This window comes from Equus asinus, chromosome 13 (assembly GCF_041296235.1).
Source record: "Equus asinus isolate D_3611 breed Donkey chromosome 13, EquAss-T2T_v2, whole genome shotgun sequence".
NCBI classification, from domain to species: Eukaryota; Metazoa; Chordata; class Mammalia; order Perissodactyla; family Equidae; genus Equus; species Equus asinus.
In genome coordinates this window covers 45,856,984-45,883,715 of record NC_091802.1, presented here as the reverse complement: position 1 = coordinate 45,883,715, position 26,732 = coordinate 45,856,984, and the positions used below count along the sequence as shown (strand labels likewise).

The 26,732-nt window shown below is 54.5% G+C and overlaps 1 protein-coding gene across 8 annotated transcripts in view; it reads right to left on the bottom strand.

The window, feature by feature from the left end:
* Nucleotides 1–8,483: 8,483 nt before the first annotated feature.
* Nucleotides 8,484–26,732, bottom strand: part of MRC2 (mannose receptor C-type 2) — a 50,258-nt gene continuing 32,009 nt past the window's right edge. The window contains exons 7-30 of one of the 8 annotated variants that reach the window (XM_044744708.2): nucleotides 26,311–26,499; nucleotides 26,008–26,162; nucleotides 24,573–24,680; nucleotides 22,459–22,574; nucleotides 21,888–22,036; nucleotides 21,035–21,252; nucleotides 20,152–20,294; nucleotides 18,934–19,036; nucleotides 18,514–18,652; nucleotides 18,366–18,401; nucleotides 17,924–18,084; nucleotides 17,751–17,818; nucleotides 16,921–17,021; nucleotides 16,513–16,655; nucleotides 13,233–13,347; nucleotides 12,950–13,113; nucleotides 12,667–12,775; nucleotides 11,874–12,112; nucleotides 11,547–11,715; nucleotides 11,302–11,451; nucleotides 10,844–10,963; nucleotides 10,469–10,648; nucleotides 9,972–9,998; nucleotides 8,484–9,869 (exon numbers count right to left, since the gene is read on the bottom strand). In XM_044744708.2, the coding sequence (XP_044600643.1) occupies nucleotides 9,646–9,869; nucleotides 9,972–9,998; nucleotides 10,469–10,648; nucleotides 10,844–10,963; nucleotides 11,302–11,451; nucleotides 11,547–11,715; nucleotides 11,874–12,112; nucleotides 12,667–12,775; nucleotides 12,950–13,113; nucleotides 13,233–13,347; nucleotides 16,513–16,655; nucleotides 16,921–17,021; nucleotides 17,751–17,818; nucleotides 17,924–18,084; nucleotides 18,366–18,401; nucleotides 18,514–18,652; nucleotides 18,934–19,036; nucleotides 20,152–20,294; nucleotides 21,035–21,252; nucleotides 21,888–22,036; nucleotides 22,459–22,574; nucleotides 24,573–24,680; nucleotides 26,008–26,162; nucleotides 26,311–26,499 (3,326 nt within the window). In that variant the 3' untranslated portion in view covers nucleotides 8,484–9,645. Of the gene's footprint in view, nucleotides 9,870–9,971; nucleotides 10,020–10,468; nucleotides 10,649–10,843; nucleotides 10,964–11,301; nucleotides 11,452–11,546; nucleotides 11,716–11,873; nucleotides 12,113–12,666; nucleotides 12,776–12,949; nucleotides 13,114–13,232; nucleotides 13,348–16,512; nucleotides 16,656–16,920; nucleotides 17,022–17,750; nucleotides 17,819–17,923; nucleotides 18,085–18,365; nucleotides 18,402–18,513; nucleotides 18,653–18,933; nucleotides 19,037–20,151; nucleotides 20,295–21,034; nucleotides 21,253–21,887; nucleotides 22,037–22,458; nucleotides 22,575–24,572; nucleotides 24,681–26,007; nucleotides 26,163–26,310; nucleotides 26,500–26,732 lie in introns of all 8 variants that reach the window. The other 7 variants (XM_044744705.2, XM_044744706.2, XM_044744709.2 and 4 more) reach the window with 7 other exon arrangements.

The window sequence follows — 26,732 nt, the reverse complement described above, 5'->3', positions numbered from 1 at the left end:
CACCTGTGACCTTTGCCTCACTTTTAATGCTAAGAGCTCCTCTCCGGGAGGAGCTGAGGCCTTGTCACCATAACCTGCAGTGTGTGTGGAAGCACGTTTTCCAACTGAGGCTGCGCCAGCAATACCCACCGCTCCCTTTTGAATATTCATTCCCCATCCGAAATCAAGGCCCCTGCTTCCCTTTGTTTGGGGACGCCATGACTTTGGAAGTGATTCTGTGTGGATATAAGTTATCCTTTGTGTGACAACTACTTCTGGTTGAGAGTCTGATTGTAACTCTTCCAGGAGGCGAATCCACTTTTGGTTCTGGAACGGGCTGAGAGGGAAGCACATCTCACAGCCCCACCCCACCTCCACTTCTTGCTCCCACCATCACTCCCACCACAGGTGACACATCCTGGACCCCATGGGCTGGGACAGGCGGGATGGCCAGTTGCCCCTGTAGGTACCCACTACCCACTTAGGACGGGTTTGGTGTGCGGACTCCACACTTCTAATTACGTCTTACAGCCCAAAGACCACATCAAGACTTGAAAGATGGAGGGAACAACTACTGATACATGCAAAACATTATGCTAAGTGAAGGACCCAGGCACAAAAGACTATATCGGTATGATTCTATTTATGTGCAATTTCTAGAAAAGGCAAAACCGGAGAAACGAAGATCAGTGGTTGCCGAGGGATGGGGCAGGGAGTGCAGATTGACAGCGGCTGGGCTCCAGGGGGCTTTTTGGGGTGATGCAGGTGTTCTAAAGCTGGTTCGGGGAAATGTTTACACAACCAGGTAAATTTACTAAAGCTCACTGAACTGTGTGCGTCAATGGGGCAACTCTGTGGTATAATTGTAAAATAGGCCTCGATAAATTTTCTAAAAAGTAGAGGAAGGGACAGAGGAATGCTGAGAGAGAGACAGGCGGAATGAAAAGGAGGCGGCGTTTCTCCCTCCCACCTTCAAGGCCCACCCTCCTCAGACCAGGGGTGGCCACTGTAGGCGCCACTGCAAAGGGGGCCCCCCAGGTGAATTATGGTGCCAATAGGGTCTTAGGAAGGCTGGAATTGAATTAGCTTAAAATCTTGTCCCACTCCTCTGATATGTTCCACGGTTTAACAGTGACTCAACTCCTGCAAACGATTCAGCCAGGTGGCCTAGATCCAAGATCCGATAAAGGGACATCTTTCAATGTTGGTAGAGCCTAGAAGGGCCACTCAAGTTGAAAATATCTCCCTGATGTAAATAAAATTCCTAAAATCTCCAGTTCCTCCATTCACAAAAGGAACCCGATGTCCTACTCATTCTATGAGAAAAGGGGCCTTTATTTTTTAACTGAACTTTCAGGTTGACAGAATGTAAAGGATTTGTCCAGGAGCCAATACTGAGACACGTCTAGGAAGGGATGATGCATATTTAAAAATGAATTTATAGAGAGCTCAATGGAATTTGAGGTGGCCGTGTAAACGTTCTAACAGGCCAAACCCGCAGTAAGATATGACAGTGTTTGAGGCAGCCACCCTGAGACCGTCACAGGTTGACATCAGCCAATGTTGGGTTTTTAAAAACTATTTCAAGGATTTACCCACGCACCCAGGAGTGCCTCCTCTGAATTCTGGGGTGGGAGAGATGCAGCAGAACTGCTATCTACCCACGCCATCAACTCAACAGTGCTGCAGCCCGGGGGTCTGCCGATGGGGCTCCTCATAGCATGAGGTGCCAAAAGGACGGAGTCTCATTTACTAGGAGACAGTGATGGGGAGCTGGCCCCATGGCCAAGTGGTTAATTAAAGTTCCACGTGCTCTGCTTCAGCAGCCCGGGTTCACGAGTTCAGATCTCGGGTGCAGACCTACTCCACTCACCAGCCATGCTGTGGAGGCGTCCCACATACAAAGTGGAGGAAGAGCGGCACACATGTTAGCTCAGGGCAAATCTTCCTCACACACACACACACAAGACAGGGATGAAAAGGGCTATCTTTCCCCCTCTAACTGGGTAAATATTGCCAGAATCTATTAGAGGGTGAGGCACAGTGGGTGGGACACAGGTATTTCCAAGTCTTTGGCTCTTCAGACAGCTGGCATCAGGACCCTCAAACATTTACCAACCATCAACCATGTGCAAGGTTGTGAGGACACAGGAAAAGTGCATGATGCCCACCCTCCTGGAGTTCGGTCTTATTGGGGCAATTGGACATATACAGAAAAAGCCAAATCGAGGTAATAAGAGCCCACATGTGCCACTTAGAGAGCAGCTCCTATGAGCAGGGCCTGGAGATAATCATTTTACATTTATCTCTAATCCTCACAATGAGTCTGTGAGGCAGACATTATTAACCCCACATTACATGGGACGAAGCCTGTATTCAGGTTTTCCAGAGAAGCAGAACCAATAGGATACAGAGAAATATAGAAAGAGATTTATTATGAGGGATTGGCTCATGTGATTATGGGGGCTGAGAAATCCCACGATCTGCCATCTGCAAGCTGAAGACCCAGGAAGGCCGGTGGTGGTGTTCCAGTTCAAACCCGAAGGCCTGAGAAGCAGGGGAACCCATAGAGTGAATCCACGCCCGAGCCCTAAAGCCCGAGAACCAGGAGCACCACGTCTGAGGGCAGGAGAAGACGGACGTCCCAGCTCAGGCAGAGAGAAAATTTGCCCTTCCTCCAACTTGTTGTTCTATATAGGCCTTCAACAGATTGGAAGAGGCCCACCCACATTGGGGAGAGTGATATTCTTTCCTCAGTCTATAGATCCAAATGCTAATCTCTCCTGAAACACCTTCACAGACACACCCAGAAATGATGTTTTCCCAGCTCTCTGGGTATCCCTTAGCCCCGTCAAGTTAACACATAAAATTAACCACCACAAAACCTAACATCTGGGAAGTTAAGTGATGTGCCTAAGTTTACAGGGTAAAGTGAAATCTGTGGGCCAAGTCCACACTCCTGGCAGGCCTGCAAGAGAGGGAATATCCTTAACCAGCTCCAGAAGTCAGGGGCTTAGGTGGTCACCAGGACCAGGGGTGTAGCAAAGGCTTGAAGAAGGAAAGGGCCTGGAAGGAGGGTGGAGCCCAGGCAAACAGAGAGGTGGAGGAGGGAAGGGCAAGCGGGGAGCACACACAGACTTAGGGTGTGGTGAGAGCAGCTGGCCAGAATGGGGTCACTGGGCAGGGGAGCCAGAGGACCCCGAGGCCAGGACAGGGAGCCGAGGGTCCACACATAGACAGTAGGGAGCTACCAAAAGCCACCTACCCAGACTGGTGAGATGAGGGGAGTGCGACGTAGAAGAGCTGGCAGCAGGAGAGAGGGGAGAGCACCCCGTTGCTTGGGGTGAGTTGACTGCCCTTGGGGAGGCGAGTGTGAGCTTTAAAATGTCCGTAATAGTGTAAACGCCTAATATATCAACTGAGCCCCCACCTTATTTCTATGCATTCTTTGCAAGACCATGCATTGTATCCCATGGTCCCACCCCAGCCCAGGCTACCCAGGTACCCTTCCCCCACTGTCTTGGAAGGGAAGCCATAGAAGAGAAGGAGAGAGGTCATGCTCAGCCCTTAAACTCAAAATAGTCTCCTGAAACTCTCAGCAGATATGATACATTAAGACAAAGTTCTAGAGTCTCAGAACCTGACAGCAAGATGGGAGGCGGCTCTCCAGTGCTCACTGCCCACCTCCCAACGCTTCTTATAGAGCAGGAGGTGTGGAGGAGAGGTGGCATGGTAAGTTCTTCCCCTCTTTGTACCTCAGTTCCCTCATCCATAACGGGGACAATAGCATCTGCTTTATGGTGTGTTGAGAGGATAAAATGAGTTAATTCATGGTAACCAGTTAGAACAGGGCCACACTGATTATTATCATTGTCACGGAGGAATGGCATGTCTGAGGCAGCCCCAGTATGGGGAGAGACACCATCAAAAAGTTTCCTCAGTCCCAAAGAGAGATGCAGAAGGGCATCCTGCATCAGCAGCAGGGCTCTCCACTGACCCGGGACCAGAACTGGACTCTCCATCAGACCTCAGGACTTAGAGGTGCCGGGGAGGAGAGGAGGAAATGCCAACTGGACTAGAAAACCTGAAATGACCAGGATTTCCCTGAAAGGGCTACAGCTGACGTCCTGCCATCAGCTGATATCAGAAGATTGTCTATTTTTTGATTGACTGCCAGCAATTAATCCATTTCGAGGGGGAAACGCCTGCTTGCTGCTCCGCTCCTTCCCTTTCTCCAGGGCTGGCACCCCGCCTGCTTTTCTGGACAAGGAAGGACTGAAATCCGCAGCTCAAGTGCCGATTCTGTGCGAGTCAAGATGGAAGTCAGCCTTTTCCTGGGGCTCTTGGTGGCACTGGCCCCTAAGATAAAGTTCTATCTCACAGCGGTGTCCCCTCGAGGCCCCTCCTACCTTCCGCCATCTCCTTTCCCCTTTCCCCCCTCCTCCTGCCTTCCCTTCTTGGGATCCTCCCTCGAGATGCACTTCCTCACCTTGTCGCTGCGACAGACTCAAACCCTCATGCTCGAGGCAGCTTGGCAGGGCCCGGGCCGCTCCGTTCCAGGAGAGCCATGTGGTGCGGCTGGCTGGCTCCTCACCCCTGCGGCCTCATGGTGCTGCCCACTGGGCCAGGCCAGCTCTGCCAGGACACCTGGGAGGAGGCCATCTCTGGCTTGAAAAGAATAGGTTGCAAGGAGGCCTGTACCATTCTCTGGAGAGCGGCCCATTCTCCCATTCATTCATGGATTCAGCGAGCTGTCACTGAATGTCCAGGTGGCCAGGGCTGAGCCAGGTTAGCCCTGCCAGTGAAGGCTGGGCTCAGTGCCTGGCATGCAGGGCCTTTGCCCAGGCCCACCAGGATGGGTGTCAGGGCATCCCCCACCCAGCAAAGATGGAATGTGGAGGAGGCGCGAAGTGTTTATTGAATTGAAATGAACAGAAAGAAAGAAGGTTCTGACATGTGCTCCACCAGAACCAGCACTGTCCTGGAGCCAGAGGCAAATGGCTTCAGGCCCAGAGCTTTCCTCCCACCCTGATGGAGCCCCCAAGCAGCAATGCTTAGAGCAAGGTCTATGTGGAGCCCCCAGGTGCCTGTGACGCCGTCTGAAATGCTTTGGGGTGGGGTGCAGGGCTCTGGCGAGGACTGCGGCCCCCAAGGAAAGGAGCGAGGAGTGAGGACAGGTATTTCTGGAGTGACTTAAACCTCTGACACTCACCTGCCACTGCCCCCAGGTGGCACTGGGCATTTGGGGCCTCACTTCCTCAGCGGCTCCTCGCAGCCCCCACCCTGGAGCTGGTGACCCTGCCTCCACCCTCAGCTTTTCTTCTCTCCCAGGGCAAGGTCAGCAGTGGGCGTCCCAGGGGGCATCTGCCCCAGCATGGTCAAGCAATCTTTGAGTTGTGGCCAATGGCAGGGCACTTAACTCGCAAAGGGAGCTGTTCCCCAATTTGGAGAGTGAATCACTTCAGGGTGAAGTGGATTAAGCATTAAGGACTCCCTGTAGGATTGGGGCTCCCTCCCAAGTGACCAGACCCTCCATGGGTCCTGCTGCTGCCTGTCAGGACAACACTGCTGAGGCTGCAGAGAGGGGACAGCTCAGAGAAGCAGCTCACGAGCCCCCCCCCACCTCAGTAAATGGCACCCCATTTACCCTGCTGTCCAGGCCAAGAGCTTTGGACTTCTCAATGCATATCTTTTATATTGTTTAGGTTTTGAACCATGTGACAGTATTACCTATTCAGAAAAGTAAAAAATTGGCCTTTCTGAGAGAATCGGATGACGACATAAGGAGATGGAAAGACATTCCATGTACATGGATTGGAAGAATAAACATAGTTAAAATGTCCGTTCTACCTAAAGCAATCTACAGATTCAATGCCATCCCAATCAGAATCCCAATGACATTCTTTACAGAATTAGAACAAAGAATCCTAAAATTCATATGGGGCAACAAAAGACCCCGAATTGCTAAAGCAATCCTGAGAAAAAAAAACAAAACGGGAGGCATCACAATCCCTGACTTCAAAACATACTACAAAGCTACAGTAATCAAAACAGCATGGTACTGGTACAAAAACAGGTACACACATCAATGGAACAGAATTGAAAGCCCAGAAATAAAACCACACATCTATGGACAGCTTATCTCTGACAAAGGAGCTGAGGGCATACAATGGAGAAAAGAAAGTCTTTTCAACAAATGGTGCTGGGAAAACTGGAAAGCCACATGTAAAAGAATGAAAATTGACCATTCTTTTTCACCATTCACCAAAATAAACTCAAAATGGATTAAAGACCTAAAGGTGAGACCTGAAACCATAAGGCTTCTGGAAGAAAACATAGGCAGTACGCTCTTTGACATCAGTATTAAAAGGATCTTTTCGGACACCATGCCTTCTCAGAGAAGGGAAACAATAGAAAGAATAAACAAATGGGACTCCATCAGATTAAAGAGCTTCTTCAAGGCAAATGAAAACAGGATTGAAACAAAAAAACAACCCACTAACTGGGAAAAAATATTTGCAAGTCATATATCTGACAAAGGCTTAATATCCATAATATATAAAGAACTCTCGCAACTCAACAACAAAACATCAAACAACCCAATCAAAAAATGGGCTGGAGACATGAACAGACATTTCTCCAAAGAAGATATACTGATGGCCAATAGGCACATGGAAAGATGCTCATCATCGCTGATCATCAGGGAAATGCAAATCAAAACTACACTAAGATATCACCTTACACCCGTTAGAATGACAAAAATATCTAAAACTAATAGCAACAAATGTTGGAGAGGTTGCGGAGAAAAAGGAACCCTCATACACTGCTGGTGGGAATGCAAACTGGTGCAGCCACTATGGAAAACAGTATGGAGATTCCTCAAAAAGTTAAAAATAGAAATACCATACGATCCAGCCATCCCACTACTGGGTATTTATCCAAAGAGCTTCAAGTCAGCAATCCCAAAAGTCCTATGCACCCCAATGTTTATTGCAGCACTGTTTACAATAGCTAAGACGTGGAAGCAACCTAAGTGCCCAGCAACAGACGAATGGATAAAGAAGATGTGGTACATATATACAATGGAATACTACTCAGCTGCAAAACAGAACAAAATCATTCCATTTGCAATAACATGGATGGACCTTGAGAGAATTATGTTAAGTGAAATAAGCCAGCGAGAGAAAGATAATCTGTGTATGACTCCACTCATATGAGGAATTTAAAACTATGGACCAAGAACAGTTTAGTGGATACTAGGGGAAAGGTGGGGTGGGGGGTGGGCACAAAGGGTGAAGTGGTGCACCTACAACATGACTGACAAACATTAATGTACAATTGAAATTTCACAAGATTGTAACCTATCAATAACTCAATTTAAAAAAAAAAACATAAAAAATTATTTAAAAAATTCATGAACCAGGCAAAACACGCATGCATGCGCACAGAATCTGACGGCTGCTGCAGTCCTGACCGGAACCACCATCTTCAAATGTCAATCTTTTAGCCATTCCCACTGACTTCCCACTATACTCAAAATAACATCCATGCTCTCCACCACTGCCTTCAAGGCCCTGGGCATTCAGGCCCCTCCCCACCTCTGAACTCCAGGGACCCCCACAGCAGGGCCCTGCATTCGCTGTTCCCTGCCTAGGACCTGGCCTAGGTGCCTGCATTGCTCACCTCTGACATCCTTCAGGCTCCAGGCTCCCTTCCCCTGTGAGACATCCCCCGACCCCCACCCCAGTCCAAACTGGCGCCCTCCCCCAGCCTGCTTCAGTTTTCACAGTACCCGCCCGGCCTGGGGAGTGGACTCGCCTTCGCTGGCAGGGCCCTCTCTCCGTTTGCTGCTCTATTTGCAGCTCCAATGTCCTGAATTAACGAGCAGAGGAGTGAAAGCCGGTGGGGGGGCAGTCCTGTCCTCCACTCCCCTGCCTCTGGGTGGTCTCAGAGCCCAACCCCCCAGAACAAATGTGCGCTTTCTCACAGCTCAAACACAGGTATGAGGCTGCCATGGAAGGGCGATGTGAAACCCCTACCCGGAGCTGGCCTGAGCACCTTAAATGATCCCCTGGGAGCCACAGCCCAGAAATGACAGTAACGGCTGGCGTTTATGGGGCACTTACTGTAGGAGCTCAAAGGTGCTACTCTAAGCACTTTGCTCAGATCTCATTTAACCCTCAAACATCCTTAAAGCAGCCCCAGGAGGTGGGTCCCGTTCTCCCGTTTGACCCCTGCTGAAGGGCAAGCTCAGCTGCCCGAGCTCACAGCCAGCGGTGGCTCCTGCCCTCTCACCCACACACAGGTCCCCAGGAAGAGAGAAAACGGAGCAGGCCCAGAAAGGTGAGGTCCCGGAAGAAGAGACAGGAGTCAGAGTGTCTCTATGGGGCCCAGATAGATGCGATTGGTACGGACTGCAGAAAGACCGCACCATGCAAGCTCCAAAACGACATTTCTCTCTGCAGGCCTACGAGCAACAAGGCTCACAACAGGACAGAGCAGAACTCTTCTCTCTCGGGCCTCTTAAAGGTGTTTTATTTGTTTGCTTTTCTTTTTCCTTTTTTTTTTTAACAATATTGACACATTAAAAAAATTAAGAACTACAAAGAAAGGACCATGTCTTTGAGTCTGTGTTCACATTGTCCCGCGCGGCGGCACCAGGACTGGCCGGTCACTCCTCAGGCGGGATTCCGACCTCTGGGAAAGGCACGGGGTCAGCCTCCCATCACTGGGCAGCTCCAGGAGCTCGGGCGCTGTTCCTCTGGGACCCATCAGAGGGCGGGCACTGGGGCCATCCCCAGGCTCCCGCTTCTCTGAGGCCCCCAGGACTCTGGCAACCCCCTCCACTCTCTCCAAACCAGACCCAGGAGCTGAAAATATTAGGGAACTTATTTTGGTCCCCACAGGGGACTCTTTAGGGACAGAGCCCTCCCCCCGACCGGCAGGAGATGACACCCTAGCCCATCCTGGTCACCCCCAGGAGGTCTGGGTGTCTCTCCCCAGTCCTGTCTTCAGCTCAGCTGACACCATAGTGGTGCCCTGGTTCTCAGGCCCCACCCAGGCCCCTCCTGCCACGCCCCATGGCCACTCCAGCAGGCACAGGAGTGACAGATGCTCAGCCCCTTCAGCCGACCCCCACCAAGAGCAAGAGGGCTCCCCAGATCCCAGGGCCCTGACTCAGAAGGAAGAGCTGGGTGAGGAGCGTGGACAGGGGCCAGAGTGAGGGGCTCAGAGCTGAGGCTGCCAGGTGGGGAGCAGAGAAGCGGCAGAGGCTGGCTGAGGACTCAGGGGGGCGCTCCTCAGGCTCTGCAATGAGAAGGGGTCCCGGGGCACGGGTCAGCAGGCCTGGGCAGGGGGGCCTGAGGAGAGAGATGCAGAAGGGGGCTCCCATCCTGCCTCTGGTTGCCGTGGGGGCACAGGCCCAGGTGACAAGACCTTGGCCCCCAAAAAGGGAAACGCCACGCTGCACTCAGCCAGGCCTCAGCCCAGCCCTCAGGCGAGGGAGGGGCCCCACCAGCCCAGGCCCTGCCCAGCCCCAGCTTCCAACAGCGGCTCCCAAGGGCACCCCTCACAGGCCATCTGGACTGGTAGCTGGTGGGGGGCCCGGTTACCCCAGGGCCCAGCCTCCCTAGCTCCTCCTCCCCAGCCCTGCCCACTCCCTTCGCTCTACTCCTGCTGCTCATTCATTTCCATGTCAGACACCAGGATGTTCTTCTCCGTGGCCTCGCCAGGGCTGGAGGAGCTCCGGCTGTAGCGGGCACCCTCAAAGGCCCCGCGCTCAACGCTCTGTCGCCGCCGGTAGAGGATCAGGGCCGCAGTCAGCAGGGCCAGGAGCAGCAGCACGGCCATCAGCACCACCACCAGGGCCGCTGGGTTCTCTGGGAGCGCTGCTGCAGCCAGATGGACCCTCAGTTGAGAAACCCCACCACTGCGGGGCAGCCCGCCCGCCCACCGCCAGGACAAGGAGGGAGAGGTCCCTGCCTTCGACTCACCTGATGGGGAGAAGGTGCTCTCCTCAGCTGCGGGGAAGAGGGAGGGACCTGTCAGTAACAGCAGTAGTGATAACAGCAGTCATAAGCAAACACATAGAGCACTTCCTGAGTGCCACTTTATCAGCTCATTTAATCCTGCAGGTACTGTTATTATCCCCATTTTACACATGAGGATACTGAGGCCACAGTGTTTAAGTAACTTACCCAAGGTCCCAGAGTCCGCTAAGTGGTTTGGCCGTGGCTTGAACCCTGTCTGTGCCCTTAATGACTACAAAATGATGGGTTTGCTCTCTAGTCTAGAAATTTGTAGGAAGGGCCAGTCCCTCCCACAGACCCGTTTATCCCAGGGGAGGGTCCCGTTGGCTCCGGGCCTGTCGGTTCACGCCCTCCCATCCTCTGTGTTGCATGCAGAATGAGAAGTGGCCCCGGGCCCCGCCCCAGCACCAGCTGCATGGGCACAGAAGGAGGCTGAGTGGGTGTGCCTGCTTAGCGCTCACCTCGAGGGAGCTTGCAGACAACGCCCATGGTGATGTTGGTGCAGGCGCCGGGGCGCCACAGCCCGCTGCTGCTCTGGATCCAGTAGCAGCTGTTGTGGCTCAGCATGCTGGGGCCCAGGCCAGGGGGCCCCCAGTTGGAGTAGTTCACAGCTGTGTTGTCCTGCCAGACCAGGGTGCCTCCTATGGGAAAGAAGGCACTGAGGGGGTGTGGGGGAGGGGAGACAAAGTGGAGCAGAAGCAGACGGGAGAGAGCAGGCCTGTTCTAGAAGCAACTCCCCTGTCCCACAAGTCCTCACCCCACTGAAGCCCTGGTGGAGGGCATCTCCCCTACACCCTGAGGCCTTACCCTCCCCACCCCACACACAGGGTACCCACCTTTGGGGTTGAAGTTCATGCCCAGCCAGGCACCCCGACTCTGGCCCTCGGAGCTCTGCAGGTGCTCCCAGACAAACACGTTTTCCATCTCATCCAGAATGGACAGGACTGCCCCGCCCGCTGGACATGAGGGAGGTCCACGTCAGGCGAGACAGATTTCCCTGGGGTAGCAGAGCTCCCCAGAAAGGCCCTAGCCCTCCTCTCTGGCAGCCTGAGTAGCGGATGGTGTGGCATCCATGTGCTTATGTGTATGTGTGTGTGCATGTGTGGCAGGGGTGTATGTGTGTATTGTCACACATGGTCTTTGTGAACTGGAACACGAGGGGGCATTTAGATGGGAGTGCTGCCTATGGGTAGACTGCATTGTAGCATGGGGACCGCATTCGTGGGGTCTGTGTCCACAAGAGAGGCTGCTACCTGAACTGCCCATGTGCGGGCTCTAGCCTGCCCCGGCCTACCTCTCTGGCAGCGCTGCAGTGCCTCCTTATGGCCCAGCAGCAGCTCCATGTGGAAGGAGTAACAGTGCTCCCGGAAGGGAATCCACGCCGAGTCGGCCAGGTCCTGGGGACAGCTGCCATGGTAACTTATTCTTCTGGGAGGAGGGGGCCCTGTAGGGGTGCAGGATTGAGAAAGTGGCCCAAGAGTCCTCCCCAGGGCGGCCTACACTTTGCCCACCCCTTGGCCCCGGCAGGGGGGCACTCACCACTGTTACCTCCACACACAGCTCCCTGCAGCTTGGTGTCGCAACTGGTAGTACGCCAGGTCCCATCCACATCCACGTAGGCGCAGCCCCCTGGCTGCTGAGGCTCCCCGTCCTGCCAGCTCACGTAGCTCAGTGGCTCTTCTGAGACCCAGGAGTACCGCCGGGAGCCCTGGGCACCAGGGGGCCATCAGGGTGGGAGGAAGGGGACCAGCTGGGGGGTGAGCGGGGGCTGGAGGGGTGGGTAAGGCAGGGGGTTAGGAGGAGACAGGGAGGGAAATCAGGAGAGTAGGCCCAGCCCCAGGGCTGGGATGAGTGTTGGGAGCCCACCTCCTCACTGGCCAGCCCAATCCAGAGTGGCGTGCGCAGCCCTCGGGCGGCCTGCGTGAGGAAGGCCTGGGTGTAGGGGTCAGGCACGTGGGCCAGGCTGGCGTTGCGACTCTCACACAGCAGGAGGGCATCATGCCAGCGCAGCGGCTTCTGCAGCAGCCGGAAGGTGCCGTTGAGGTAGGAGAGCTCAGTGCCCGGGGCAGGGGGCAACGCTGCTGGGGATGGGCTCAGGGAAGGGTCTACAGGGAAGGGGGCAGGGCTCAGGCCGGGCTCTGCCTCTCTCACCCCACTCCCAGGCATGCGGCTGGGGGAGTGCCGGACATCAGGCAGAGACCAGGTCTCTTCGGCGCACAGGGCTTGGCACAGACAAATACTTATTAAGTGCTAGCCACTGTTATTATTAATAATACAGTCTTGCTAATAGACAGATGAGCAAGCTAGAGCCTTGACCTACTCCTACCCCAGGAACCCAGGGCAGAGGGACACATGCATGGAGCTGCAGGTGCCTCAGACACAGAACCATAAGTTCTTGACACTACGCATGCCCAGTGTCTAGCTCTCCCCGGCCAGCCCTCCATAACCCCAAACCTTCCTCCTGAGACCCTTCAGTGCTTACTGCCTTTCTCTCTGATTGGTGCCTCGCTTTTCTGCCCATCTGCTTCCCAAGCAGATACTAGACTCTGGGGGTGGTCCCAGGAGCCCCTTGAGGTCAGAGACCATGGTCATTCCTCCTGGCATGGCCCACAGCATGGAGCGCAGTGCTGGGGTTTCCAAGTCCACTGGTGACACGTACCTGTGCCCTTCTGGCAGATGAAGCCATGTGTCTCCTCCGTGCAGCTCCGGTCATCCCAGCGGCCAGTGAAGTGAGCTGAGGGGCTGTGCAGGACCACCGTGCAGCTGGTCTGGGGGGAAGGAGCTGCTCAGGGGAGTCCCAGCAGCTGCCCCTCCTTGTGCCACTGCCCCCAAAAGGCTGCACAATGAGGAAAGAGGCTGGAAGGGGGGACCCCAGGAGTGAAGGTAAGTGCTGCAGGCCTGGGCAGTGGGGGTGCAGAGGAGAGAGTGGGGGGCTTCCTCACCGGGATGTTGCCGTTGGGAGCAGGGCTAGGGCCAGAGGGCTCCCCAGGGGCCCAGTTGGTATACAGCAGAGGCTCCTGCTCCACCCACTGGAAGTCCTTCTGCGAGGCATGGAGGCCAATCCAAAGGTCAAAGGTCACATTGGGCAGGCTGGCTGTGATGAATGCTACAGTCCCCCAGAAGAGAGAGCTATGAGCCACAGAGCAGACCCCTGCTCGCTCTGCTCTAGCCATTTTGGGGGACTGTGTCAGAGGATACCGGGGCCTCCCCACGGGCTGGCCCTACCTTGCTCTAAGGGGTTTGCAATGGTGACCAGTTGGGCCTCTTGCTGTTCACAGGAGAACTGTGCCTCTGACCACTTCACCCGGTCCTGGGGGTCCTGGCCCTGGATTCGGAAACACTGTGGGGCGGAGGGGGAGGCGTGATGTCCAGCTCCACCTCCCTGTCCCACAGACCCAGAAACTCGTCTGTGTATCCCTCAGGGGAGGCTTTGGGGCTGTGAGAGAAAAATAGCGGAACCAGGACATCTGGATCTCCTTGAGCAAGGCTTAGCACCCTCTCAACCTGGCACAGCAGGTTCACACACACTTGCCCATGCTCTGGGGAATTTTTAAGTGGAAGGATGTCTTTGGGCCACCAAAGCCTCTACTACCTATGACAACAGTACCGGGGCCACGGATGGGGACAAGATCTGTCTCGATTTCAGCTAAACACCTTTCTGGGTGTTATCTGAAATCTGTTATTTTGCCCTTTGAACTTAATGTTCATCTCCAGGATCCTTTCATTGTTATGTCTGAATGATCCTGGTTAGGCAGCAGCTTCTGACTCTGTAATTTTATGGTTCTCTCTTCCCACTTTTATTACCTCCATAAGGTGAAAGGAACCAACCCTGTGTGGGAAATCTTTTATCAAGTGAAGAGTCTTTATTTGAAAGTGAATGATTTCCAATAATTTTCTGCTCAGAGGCAGTGTGATGGGGGAGAAAGAATGTGAGGAAGCTTTGGAGTCCCAAGGAGGAGCGGCTCAGATTTCAGATCGGACTTAACCTTTCTGGCCTCAACTTTTCCATAAAATGGGAATAAAACTACCTGGCTTTTGGGTCATTTTAAGGATTAAAGAGAACAGTGCACTACACAGAGTAGGTGCTTACAAGTGGATCTAGCACCAGCCTACGGATGCAAATGTCAGAATTATAAACCCAGAAATAATGCAAGAGCTTTTTGGAGATTTGTCACAAAGCCCATGCATTTCATTTCACAGAAGCAGTTCAGAGCCACTCTGAGGCCTCCTTTAAATAACTAGGAAAATTAGTCATAACATTTGAAGCAGCAAAGTCACATCCATACCAGCAAGAAGTAGCAGCTAAAGGGAGGAAGTAGTCAGTTCAGCCCAGCGAACACTCGGGGCCTCTCTACCCGTGCAAGTGTGTTAAGCGCTATGTCAGGTGCCAGCGGCCCTGCCCTCCAGGAGCTTAAAGCTAGTGGGAGAGGCACACTCATTCACGCCTCACCTACATCCAAACGCTATGGGGCTGCAAGGGAGCGCAAACTAGTAAAGCAAGGCATCTAAGGCCAGGGAGTGAGGGGACAAACAGCCTTGCATGCTTCTAAGGCTTTTGACAGGAGGGTACTGGGTATCACTACAATGATGCTGACACATTGAGAAAGGGACCAATTACACACATAAAATATATTCTGTTTTATATTAGGTAGAAGAAGCCATGAGAATAATTTTTTGGAAAAGTTTAATGATGTTCAAAATATAATACTGAGAAAGAAAAGCTGAACGCAAAATTACATTACTTAGCATGATCTCAATTATGTGGAAAAAGGCGGGAAGTGGAGTAACAAATACTGATAGTGGTTGTCTTGGAGAGTATGAGGGTTTTATTTTCTTCTTTTTTTCCCAAAGGTTTAATAATAGACGTGACTTTTTTTTAAGCTAGAAAAGGTGTAATATTCACTTGAATATTCTGAAGAGAGTAGGAACGCCATGACACTAAGAGGCTGGCTGCACTCCAATGCCTGACACAGATTTATGGGTAATATTACCTAGAGTTAACCAACCTAATCCTCACAATGGGGATAAGTGGTCTTACAATGTCCTGCAAAGAAAGCATGGACTGAGGCTCATAGTAATGATGCCAGCACAGCTGAGGGAATGGCGCCCTTCTTCCCGGATAAGCTCTTTCCAGCCACTAGGCAAAAACAACGAAGGTCTAATCAGGTCTGAGAAATCAGCTTAGGGGCGTGAAAGCAACCACTTTTGGAAAGAAACTCTCACTCTAGAGGGAACATTTTGAAAGCATGTCTATTCTGATTAATTTTATTGGCCCAAACTTTCCTATCCGCACACTCAAAACACCGGGGAAGAGAATTTTCTAAATGGTGTTTTTAAAAATCTGCCAAAGGTTTTTTTTTTAAACTCTCTTCATCAGGTCTTCTCATTAGTTTGTGAGGCAGATCACTTTAAAACACAGAAATTTACTAGCCACTTTTTCGACAAAAATCTTTGCCTAATTGGTAGAGAGACTGAAAAATGGAGAGAATGACTTAGAAAGCCCAGCCGATGATGGATGAACTTCTTCCACTTTAATCTATTTGTCTTCATGAGGCAAGTTTTTAATCTACAGCAACCATTAAATTCATGTTTTGAAATAATTTCAGCTTCAAACAAGATCTGTGAAGTCATGAATCACAAAGTGTCAGACCAAGACTTTTGTGTGTGTGTGTGAGGAAGACTGGCCCTGAGCTAACATCTGTTGCCAATCTTCCTCTTTTTTTTCTTGAGGAAGATTGTCACTGAGCTAACATCTGTGCCAGTCTTTCTCTATTTTCTGTGGGATGCCTCCACAGCATGGCTTGACAAGCCATACTAAGTCTGCGCCTGGGATCTGAACCTGCTAACCCTGGGCCGCTGAAGCAGAGTGTGCGAACTTAACCACTATGCCACCAGGCCAGCCCCTAGACAAAAATTTTTAAAAATAATGAAGTATATGCAATTACTTTGCCCTTATTAAAATTATTCAAATATCAATAATTATTATAGTTGACAATTTCTGAGTGAACACAAAAGTCTTTTTCATACCACTAATAAAGTTTTTTTAACGTAAAATACTATTTTTGAGTCTTTAGCTTATACTTTATATTGTTTTGTCCTTGTGCATATTTTACTCCATACAACATCAGTCACATTAGTATGGAAGCAAATAAATATAGTTTATTTATACACGTATATGATGTATACACACATACCTTGTATATTCAGTATTTTGTTTTACGAATAAGAATTCGTTATCAAAATGTTTGGTGACCTCTGATCTAGAACACTCACCAAACCATATGGACAACCTCACATCCGGGTGGATTAGAAAGTGCTACTGCACTGAGTTATTTCCCAAGGAGTCCGGCCCTGGCATTGGGGCCAAGTAGGAAAGAGGTTGGTGGGTACAGGCAAGAGGCCACGACTTTGACGTTGCCAAAGAGCCAGGACTCCTGAGGCTTGCCCTTCCCAAGTTCACGTCCTCTCCCCTGACTTCCTTGGGTGCCCCCTCCCCACCTCCTACCTTGTTGAGGAACTGGTTCCAACCAGAGGGACAGCCCCCCAGGGCTGTGGGAGGCAGGTCTGGGGGCTGTGTCTTTCTGGTGCTGTTGCTGCGCTTGCAGATGTAGGGCAAGCCTGTCAGGCACCTCTGGTCCCCCCAGTCCTCTGCATAAAGGGAGGGGACAGGGAGTCATCCCCAGTGCAGGGCAGGGCTGGCAGCACCCTCGCCTCACTGAGAGGTGGCTGGGCTGGGGCTCAGGCCTCTGTGTCCAGCTCTGAGCTCAAGCCCTCTGTGACTGCGTGGGGGACCATGGGGACAAGCCCTCCCCTCTCTGGGTCTAGCCCTTCTTGGGTTGTGGGAACAAAGAGAATGAGAGGAGACTGATGGACCCTGCCCAGGCTCTCCTCTCTGCCCTCCTCTTGCCCTCACCTCTACTGGCCGTCACGTACACGCACTTCTTATCCTTGCCGATGGGCCGAGGTTTGCCAGGTGCCCAGGAGATGAAGTTTATAATGGAACCATCTGTCCACCTGCAATGGCACCGAGCAGGGGTGACTCCGCATTGGCCTTGGGGCCGACCTCCCCTGTCTGCAGCAGTGAAGGCCTCGGGAAAGGGGGCAGGGAAGGGCCCAAGTCCAGGGGCTCAGGGGCTGCAGGCTGAAGAGTGGGGCTACTGAGTTCCATGCAGCTGGGGACCAAAGCATGGTGCCTCCAGGTAAGGCCCAGCCCTCCCCAGGCACTCACTTCTCTAACTAGAAACGAAGTCTGAGAATCCCAGAGCTGGGGTTCAAGAGCAACAGTGTGCTCCGATATTTGTGTGCTCCTGGTCCTGCCCGCCTCGGGCCCCCTCATGCATGCGAGATGGGCACTGAATACAAAGAGGCCCCTCTGGACATCATATGTTCTTGCCCATGTCCTGAGGGGGACTTATTCACGAATGACCCCAGCACAGTATGACCTGCCATTATTTAGTGCCCAGTAATGTGCCAGATGCCATGCTAAGGACTTCACATATCTTATTTCTAATCCTCAGAGCAATCCCACCAAGCAGGCCTCATTATTGTCAATTTCAGATGAGAAAACCAAGGCCCAGAAAGGTTAAGTCCTTTGCTGATGGCCACAAGCCAAACAAGGGCAGAACTGGATTCAAAACCAGTTTGAATGTGAGGGTGTGCTCCCTCCCCACCTCCTGTCTGGGGTCAAAGTTGGCCATCTGGCACCACCCCCTCCCACACGTGCTGCCCCAGGTGGGCGCCTACCTGAAGCGCCCGTCGCTCTCTGCGGTGTGCAGGCCAATCCACCAGTGCTGCTCCTGACCCCGGGAGAACTGAGCAAGCGGGCAGGAGGGCAGGTGAGGGTTGGCAGGGCCCTTCCCCTGCTCCGGGGCCTGCCCATCCCCTGCCCGTAGCCCCGGGCTCGCTCGAGTGCCCACCTTCTGCAGGTTGTGCCCCAGGAAGTCCAGCTCGGCCTGGCTGTGCACGGAGGCCAGCTCGGCCTGGAACCACGTGCAGATGCGCTGCGCCTGCGCCCACGTGGAGTGGTGCTCGAAGAACTTGTACTCGGCCTCCTGGAAACGCAGCCATTCCCGCCGGCCTGTGGGGGCAGCGCGGGCATGGGAGTGGCGGCCAGGCTAGGGTCCACGGCATGGGGACCTGCGAGCCCATGGAACCCCGGGCAGGCACCGCTCCGGGCTCCAGGCCCAAGCTTGCCCCTCCTTCGAGATCAAGGCCCACAGGGCTCCAGGCCTCTGGTTCCCTTTTTCTCGGCTCGAACCCCTAACCCCCTTCGTCTGTCCCGGCCGGGTCCCGCCCCGGAGGCGACGCCCTTTCCCCTCTCCCGCCGCCATGGGGAGCAGGGTGGGCAGGGGGCCTCACCTTGCGGGCTGACATCAGGTTCCCGCACGTCCGCACCTACGGGGACAACAGAGACAGAGACACTGCGGCGAAAGGAGCCTCTCCCCTGGACCCCCGGTCCCGCCGCCCTTCGCCCCATCCCTGGTCCCCTAGCGCCACCCCATCCAACCTCTAGGGATCTTGCAGATCCAGTCCAGCTGCGTATCGCATTGCATGGCCACCCACTGCAGGGAGGCCAGGTCGAGCACTGCGCAGCCCCGAATGTCGTCGTCGTCATGCCGGCTCCGGTCGAAATTGTGGTAAGAGAACTGAAGAGGTCGGGGTGGGAGATTCTCAGGCACGGGGCGTATGCTGGCCCCATCCCCAAAACAGACCAACAGGCGGCGCAGCCCAAGCTGGGAAAACCCAACCTGGACTGTGACGCCCCGGGCCCCTTTCGTTTACCCGCCAGCTCGGGCCAGAAGCCCTAGCTCTGCTAAACCTCGCCCACTTCCAGGCCCCGCCCCGCCCCAGAGACCACGCCCACAGTCACACCACGCCCACTCAGACCCCGCCCACCGCCTGTCTCGCCTCCTCCAGGCCCCCTCACCCCCAGGCCGTCGCTCCAGCGCCAGCTCTGCCTCCCTCCCGGGTCTCGACGGTTCAGGCCGATCCAGAACCAGTGCTGCTCGTGGCTCTCAGGCTCTGATTCACTTCAGCCCAAGCCGGGGGTGGGGACAGAAGAGGGGATGAGAGGTGCGAGAGCCCATTGCAGCTGTGACCCGGGCGGTCCCGGGGGCCTTGGGCCTTTCCATCTGCCCTTCAGGCGCTCACGGGCTGTGGGCCGCCTTTAAAAGTTCCCTCCCAGAGACAACTGGGTAGAGCTGGACTGGGTGCCCAGCTCCAGGGGTGGTGAGTGGCTTGGCTCCCTTCCCTTGCTTCCCTTTGGGATGAGTCTGCCCCGGCAGGGTCAAGGAGCCTCTGCAGGCTTTCACTTGAGGCAGTTTAGGAGGTCGATCGGGATGGAGCATAGACCTGAGCTGTGGAATCAGGTAAACCTGGATTCCAGTCCTGCTTCACCCACGGACCAGCTCTGGGACTCTGGGCAAACAGCCCAACCTTTCTACTTACCCACAAGGGTCAATGATAATGTCTACTTCGTAGGGTTAATGAGAGGATTGAATGAGGATTAATTAAATGTTTAGTGTAGTACCTGGTACACGGTGAGAAGCAATCAATGTTAGCTATTATAATTACTCTTCAAATAATGTAATCGTGATGTTTGCTGGGAGGAGATAGCCCTGGAATTAAGATCTCAGGAAGCCTGGATCCATTTGGACTTTTTCCAACGCTAAGGGAGTAAAGGTGCTGTGTGTCAGAGGAGGCTGGGAGCCCACAGGACAGAGATGGGGTCTCAGAGGGACCCCATGGGCAAATGCTCACTTTTGTAGCCTTTCTTCTCCTGTCTCTCAGGAAAAGCTGTTTATTGAGTGGGGGTTATTAAGGAATGTGTAGGGTATGGGGGAAAACGTTCAACTTGGATCAGCTTGCAAAGATTTTGCCATGGAGAAGGAGGGATGGGAAGGGCTGTTACTTGTGCACAAGTATGTGAGTCTGAGGGGGCTGTCGCTGCCCCTGTGATGCTGGTGAGCAACACACGGTCCCTGACTCCAGGGGAGGACAGGTGGTCCGGGCACTAGTAGCAGATACACAGGTCATTCCAAGCCCTCGGACAGCCCTCACTGTGGTCACCTTCACCCTGCCCCGTGCCCAGCAAAACCAAGAACCCCACCCACGTGCAGGCAGCCCACCGCCCCAGGCTCAGTACCCGAAGATCTTGTTAAGCATGTTGGCCACAAAGTGTTCCTCCTCATAGCTGGCCAGGCTCAGTAGCTGGGCCCCCAACTCCTGGCAGGCCCCCTGGGCCTGGACCCAGCTCTTCTTGTCCTGCAGCCGGTCCGAGCTGAACACCTACAGGAGCAGAGTACAGTTGTCCAAGCTTTGCCCACTGGCCCACCTCCCTAGGGGATACCTGCCCTCCTGTGACAGCAGTGGGGAAGGGTGCTGGAGCCTCACTGACAGGGGCTCCAGACTAGCTAAGACAATCCTGCTTATCAGAGAATGAGCCCCAGGGGAGGGGAGCTGGCACTGTCAGTTCCTAGAGAACGCCCCCTGCCCAGTCCCCCTAACCAGCGGGAGGTCTGGGCTCTTATCACAGCATAGCCACAATTTGCTGTGGGCAAGTCCTTTCCCCCCACCCCCTGTCTTCAGTTTCTTCACGTACTAAAAGACCCTGGACTACATCAGTGGCTCCCAAATGCAGCAGGGTTTAAAAATACAAATTACCAAGCCCACCCTCCTGAATTCCAATCTCCATAGTGGCAGCCTGAAGATTTTACTTTTATCAAGCTCCCCAGGCAATTCTGAAGAGCAGCCAGCCTGGCCCCAACATTTGGGAACCTCTGAACTGATGATCTCTATGGTTTCTTCAGTTCCTCAAACATTTATGGAGCACCCTCTATGCGCCAGGCCTCAGGTTCCACTGACAAGAGTTTCACAAGAAATTCTCTCTGTCTGCAGCCCACTGTGGGGAGACGTGTCTCGGGCCGGTGGTCCAGACCGTGGCTGGGTCCCCCTGGGACCACACCCCCAGGCGAGCTGCCTCTTTGCTCTCGTCTCTCTCCCTGCCCCCGTGCCAACAGGCTGCCCACCTTATAGCAGTGCCGGAGTTTGGGGTCTGAGGCCCAGCCCTGGGGACAGGAGCCGGTGAGGCTGGGCGTGGGATCTGGCCCGGGCAGTTCAGGCGTCACTGGCGTGCCCAGGCTCTGCCGGCAGATGTAGCGAGCCCGGAACACGGTGCAGTTCTTCACCTCCCACAGCCCCATGGCGCTGCCTGTGGCCAGGGCCACGCAGCCCCCACGGCTGTACCCTGAAGGGGAGAAGGGAGACGGAGGACTTACGGTCTGACCCTCCCTCACAGCCCCTCAGGGCATCAGCCCAGCCCTCATACTGGGAACCAGCTTGGCCCCCCTCTGCAGAGACACGCTGTATGGGGTCGGGGGCCCAGGTTGGGGGAAGGAATGGAGGCAGGGCCCTGGCTCTGTATTTACTCCTGTGAGATCTTAGGCAAGTGGCTTAACCTCTCTGAGCCTGTTTCATCATCTACCTCATTAGGTTACTGAAAGGGTTAAAAAAAAGAATGTGAAATAGCAATAACCATAATATCATGCATTGTCTTGTGCTCCCTATTCTAAGAGCTTTACATATATTAACCCATCTAAGCCTCACATCAACCCTATGAGGAAAGCACCGTTATCCCCATTTGACAGATGAGGAAACAGAGGCTCAAAGATGCTTAGCTGATAAACAGCAGAGTCAGGATCTGAGCCAGGCGATTTGGCTCCAGAGCCTGGCTGCTAACCACTTCACCAAACTGTGCGAATGATGAGTTACTGGGAAGCCCTGGGTCTCAGTCCTGGCAGGGTGGGGCCACCGCAGCCTCCCGGCTTCACCAAAGAAAGTCAGAGAAGGCGGCTGACCAAGTGCCATGGAAGAGGGGCTCACCGGGCTGGTCCCGGTTCCAGTGGGTGTACATGACCTCATCCCCACTGAGCCAACGGAAGGAGCCGGTGCTGTTGAGGTCCTGCAGGGCAGTCCAGAAGTACTCGCCATCCCAGTTGTAGATGAGGCTGCTGACAAAGGCCTGCTCGAACCTGCGGGAGAGAGGCTGGTCAAGGCAGGGAAGCCCTGCCCTAGGAGCTGTGCGGCACCAGTAACTTGCTCAGGGAAGTGGGGACCCCTCAGGACCCTGCAGGTGACAACCCAGCTTGCCCTTCTACTGTCTGTGCTTACATGCTTTGCTGAGAAGAAAGTAGAGGAAATCAGACACAGCCAAGGCCTGTCTCTCTTGGGCATTCAGCCCACACCTAAACCTGCCCCTGCCCCACTCTGGGGTCACTTAATAAATGAGTCATTCTTGTGACAAGATTAGAAAAAGGTGCTGAAGCTAGTTGAGGCTCAAAGAACCTCAGGTCCCTCTGCACTTGATGGCAGGATGCTACCCCATTTGGTGGAGGGGCCACATTAGGCCAGGACATGGGTGAGCGCTGGCCCCGGCACCTGCCCTCTCCTGTACCTGTTGGTGATGGTGACCAGCTGAGAGCCGTGGTCAGTGCACAGGCGCCGGGCCTCACTGTAGGTCACTTGGTCCTCGCCCAGCCAGTAGCAGGATGGGCTGTGCCACGTCCAACCCTGGCTCGAGAGAGTGGGCAGAATAGGGGCATCTGTGGGAAGGGCTCCCCTCCCTCATCCGTAAGTCCTGAGGCAGCGGGATGCTATTAGTGACATCATTGAATGTGCCACAGGCTTGGGCGCAGGACAGAGAGGACTGGTTTGACATCAGACATGGCTGTTCCTGCGCTGTGTTCTGCATCTTGTCACTCCACACTCCCCCTCCCACCATTACACACAACTGCCAGACCAGGGGTGGAAGCATGGTCCAAAGGCGGCTGACCAGTGGCCTGGCGCAGAAAGATGTGGCCCATCGAACTCCTCTCTCGGGCATTTAAACCAAGAGACGCAGTGGGAAAATTGCCAGTTGGCTGGGAATCCAGAGCTGAAAAGCTGGGAGAGCTTCCAGGATGTGGAGGTGGTTGGGTAATCCTCGGGGGGCCTGGAAAAGCTGGAGTAAGGGGAGCATGTGCCTGCGGTTGGGGGGCAGTGCAGACTGTGAGCAAAGCTGCAGAAGAGAGACCACTGCTCCAGGAGGCCATGTGAGGCTTCACCCCACAGACCCCTCTCCCCTTGGGCCATCCTGAGGGGCTCTCCACTCCCGCCTTGCAGCTGAGGAACAGAAGCTCAGAGAAGTTAAGTGACCTAACCTCATGCACAGAGACAGTACAAGGTGGAGTCTGGGCTTGAACCTACAGCACAGGGGCTGCGCCTGTCCTTGCCACAGCCCTGCTCCTCCTAAGACGACACCAGAAGCCTGCGAGGGCCTCCGTCTCTAGGAGGCCTTGAAGTAGGAAGACTTAGGGTGGGCTTGAGGTTGGGAGAAAAAGATGCAGCCCCCAGGGCAGGAGGCAAAGAATCAGGGGTGTGCGTGTGTGTATATGTGTGTGCATGTCTGTGTCTGTGTGTGTGTATGTGAGGGGCATATCCCCATACGCCCAGCAGGGCTGCGCTAAGACCCCAGGCTCTCCTGGGGTGTTAACTGTGGCAGTCCAACACCACCCCCCCGATTCCAGGCCGGCCCTGGTGCCCAGGCAGTTAGTAATTCCCACCCCCCACCTCACCCAAGCCAGGGCAGAGCCCCTGCACCAGTCTGACCATGGCCCCCAGACTTTTCAGCCAGGCCCCTGTCTGCTCTCTCCTCCCTCCCCACTGGGGGTCATACCTGTTGGCACTTCCTGCTCCTCCCCTGGAGGAGAGTTTGGGGTACAGGTGGGGTAGGGTGTGGCAAGGGGGCTTAATCCAAAGGAAAACAGAGCCAGGAGCCAGACTGGCAGCAAGGGCCTGGCGGGAAGAGCATGGCCTCGGCACATGGAGCCGGCAGGGGCCAAAACACCACAAAGTGTCCTTTAGGAGCAACCTCCCCATATCCGTCCACACCACTCACACCCCTGCTGGGGGCCAGGGAGAGGGGGCCTGGAGGAGGGAAACAGGTCAATCACCCACTTTCACCCTCATTCATACACTCACTCCCCGACTCGCCTATCCCCCCATTCTACCCTAATCCCCTCTCTCCCTGAACATCTTCTGGAAGCCCCTGGGGCTAGGAACAAAAGGAGGGAGACACCAGAATGGCCTCATGCCTCCAGAGAAAATGGACAAGCACACACTACATCAGATGGCGTGGTATGCGCCAGCAGACAAAGGTGGCAAAGCAGGACTGGGGGTGCACAGAGGACCCGGGCTCGCAAGGCAGCCTCCACTCAGGTGATGACTGGGCCAGACCGGGGGCCTGCCCACACCCACCTCCTGTTCTCCTTGCCCCTAGGAAGTGGCTTCCCTGTGGAGAGGGGGCTCAAGGCTGTGGGTGGGGAGCTCTGCTTCCTCCCAGACAGCTCCCCGCCCCCACCTTATCCAACATCACTCCTTCCGGAACAGAGCAGTTTGGAGAGAGGGAGGAAGGGTGTGCCAAGGAAGGGAGGACGCTGTGGGAGGCTGCAGGAGTCCATCCACCCCCTCCTTCCCCTGGCAGCCCCTCTGGCTGCCCCATCCAGCGCCCAGCTCCAGAAGCACCCTCACCTTCCGGCAGCCATGGTCCTCTTCGGCGGCTCCCTGGCTCAGCTGGCCTGCCTTCTTGCAGATGGATGGCAAAGATTGGTTACAGGGACTGTCATTCCAGCGACCTTCCTAGGGACACAGGGTGAGGAAGTCTCAACTCACAACCCCAGTTCTCCCAAACTCTTCCTAAAACCTGGTTTCTAGAGCTGGCCCTGCCACTGACTTGCTGTGTGATTCTGAGCAAAAGGTCTGACCTCTCTGTGTTCTGGGCTGTAAAATGGAGAGACAGAATTAGTTCTATAAGCCTCACGGGGCTGATGAGAGCATACAGAGTTGATACACAAATGCCCTAAAACTTCGACAAGCACCGTCTCAATGGGAAAAGGTGTTCTTTTAAATTATAGCTTAGCTCACAAACATCAAGGACAAATCGGCTAAGACTGTGAGTGTAACCGATGGCAGGACAGACATCGCGATTCCTAGTTCTGCAAGGTGTCCCGCCAGTCCCTGCAGATCCAGGGCGAGGAGAAGCCGTGTGCCCAAACCCACATCGCAGCTCATGGGGCTGGAGAGGAACTGAGTCGCCGACCTCCCCACCCTCCTCAGCCCTCAGTGTCCCAGCCTCGTGGCCAGCAGCTCATCTGCCTTTAGCTCTATTGGAGGGTGGAGGTGTTTGTGTGTCCCAGGCCCCAGGAGAATGCCTGGCACGTACACACTCGACAAATAAGTGTTTATAAATTCTTAAATAGCAGCCCCTATGCCAGATGGCTCTGTTTCTACAGGCCCCGGCACCATCTGCAGCATCTCACAGCAGAATGTCCTGTCTGTCCCTGGAGTGGGCAGTCTCTCCCTCTGGCTTCATCCCTTTTTGAAGAGTCTCTTCTCTATGCTTGAAGCCCTGCGTCAATTCCTTCATCTACCCACCCTGCGTGCTAGCCAGAGCAATGGCAGACAGTTGTCACCCCATAATCTGAGGAGACAGGGTCCCAGGCTGGGGGGCTGAGGCCAGGGCTGGCATGGAGCAGCCCTGCCTGTGGAGCGTGTCCACAGAACGTGGGGTCAGATGCCACCTGCCAGAAGGGAAGAGCAGTGGGCAGGAGACTGAGATGGCACTAGGGAACATGCTCAGGCTTCAGGAGAATTAACTCCTTTAATCTTCCCAATCACCTTCTGAGGTTGGCACCATTAGTGTCCCACTGACAGATGAGAAAACCAAGGTACAGAGAGGTTAAGTAACTTGCTCAAGGTGACCCAGCTAGTTGGAGGTGGAGAGGAGATTCAAATCCTGGCAGTCTCTCCACGTGGAGGGTTGGTAGGGGAGAGGGAGGTGAGGGGGCTTCTGAGAGGCAATGGGGGGGTTATGGGCAGGTGCTGATAATAGGACGTCCCTCGGCTGGAAGAGCACCGGGAGGCTGGGGGTGTATTGGGACCCTGTGATAGGGAGGGGGGTTCTCACCGGCCCCCAGATGGTGACACAGTCCTCCAGGCTGTCCCGGAAGTTGTTGGGCTCAAAGGGGTGCCAGTGGGTGAAGCTCACAAGGCTCCCATCTGACCACTCAAAATTCATCTGTAGTTTCAAATCGTTGAGGCCGATCCACAGCTCCTCCACCTCTGGGGGTGCAGCAGGGAGGGGGGGACACACCGAGAGGTCAGCCGCAGCCACCAGCAGGGGAGGGAGGGACAGTCCCTGAGCCTCCTGGGCAGGATGGCATCAGGAGGCCCCGCCCTCCCGGCAGATTGGTAGACGAGCGGCCCTCACCTTGCTTGATCTGCTTGGTGATGAACTCCAGCTCGGCCATGCTGTGGATGCTGAGCAGGTCGCCCCCGACCCGCAGACATGCCTTCTTGGACTCCTGCCAGCTGCGCTTCTCTGCCTGCAGGCGGTAGCAGTGGCCCTGGAAGGGCTGCCAGCTGGGCTCGCACTCCACCTTCACGTTGGCCCATACGTCTGCAGAGACCAACAAGGCCGCCGCTCAGGGACCAAGCTGCCCGAACTGGGCACAGACCCACTGGATTTCAACACAGGGCCCCAAAGTCACCTCCTCCCCAAACCTGTCCCAGAGCAGCCCTTCCCACCAGGACAGGTGTGATTGCTGAATGATGCTGAAAAGACAAAACCCTCCAGTGCTGCTGGAGGCCCAGAGGCAGAGCCCTGGGGGGTGGTGGCAGATTCCACCCAAG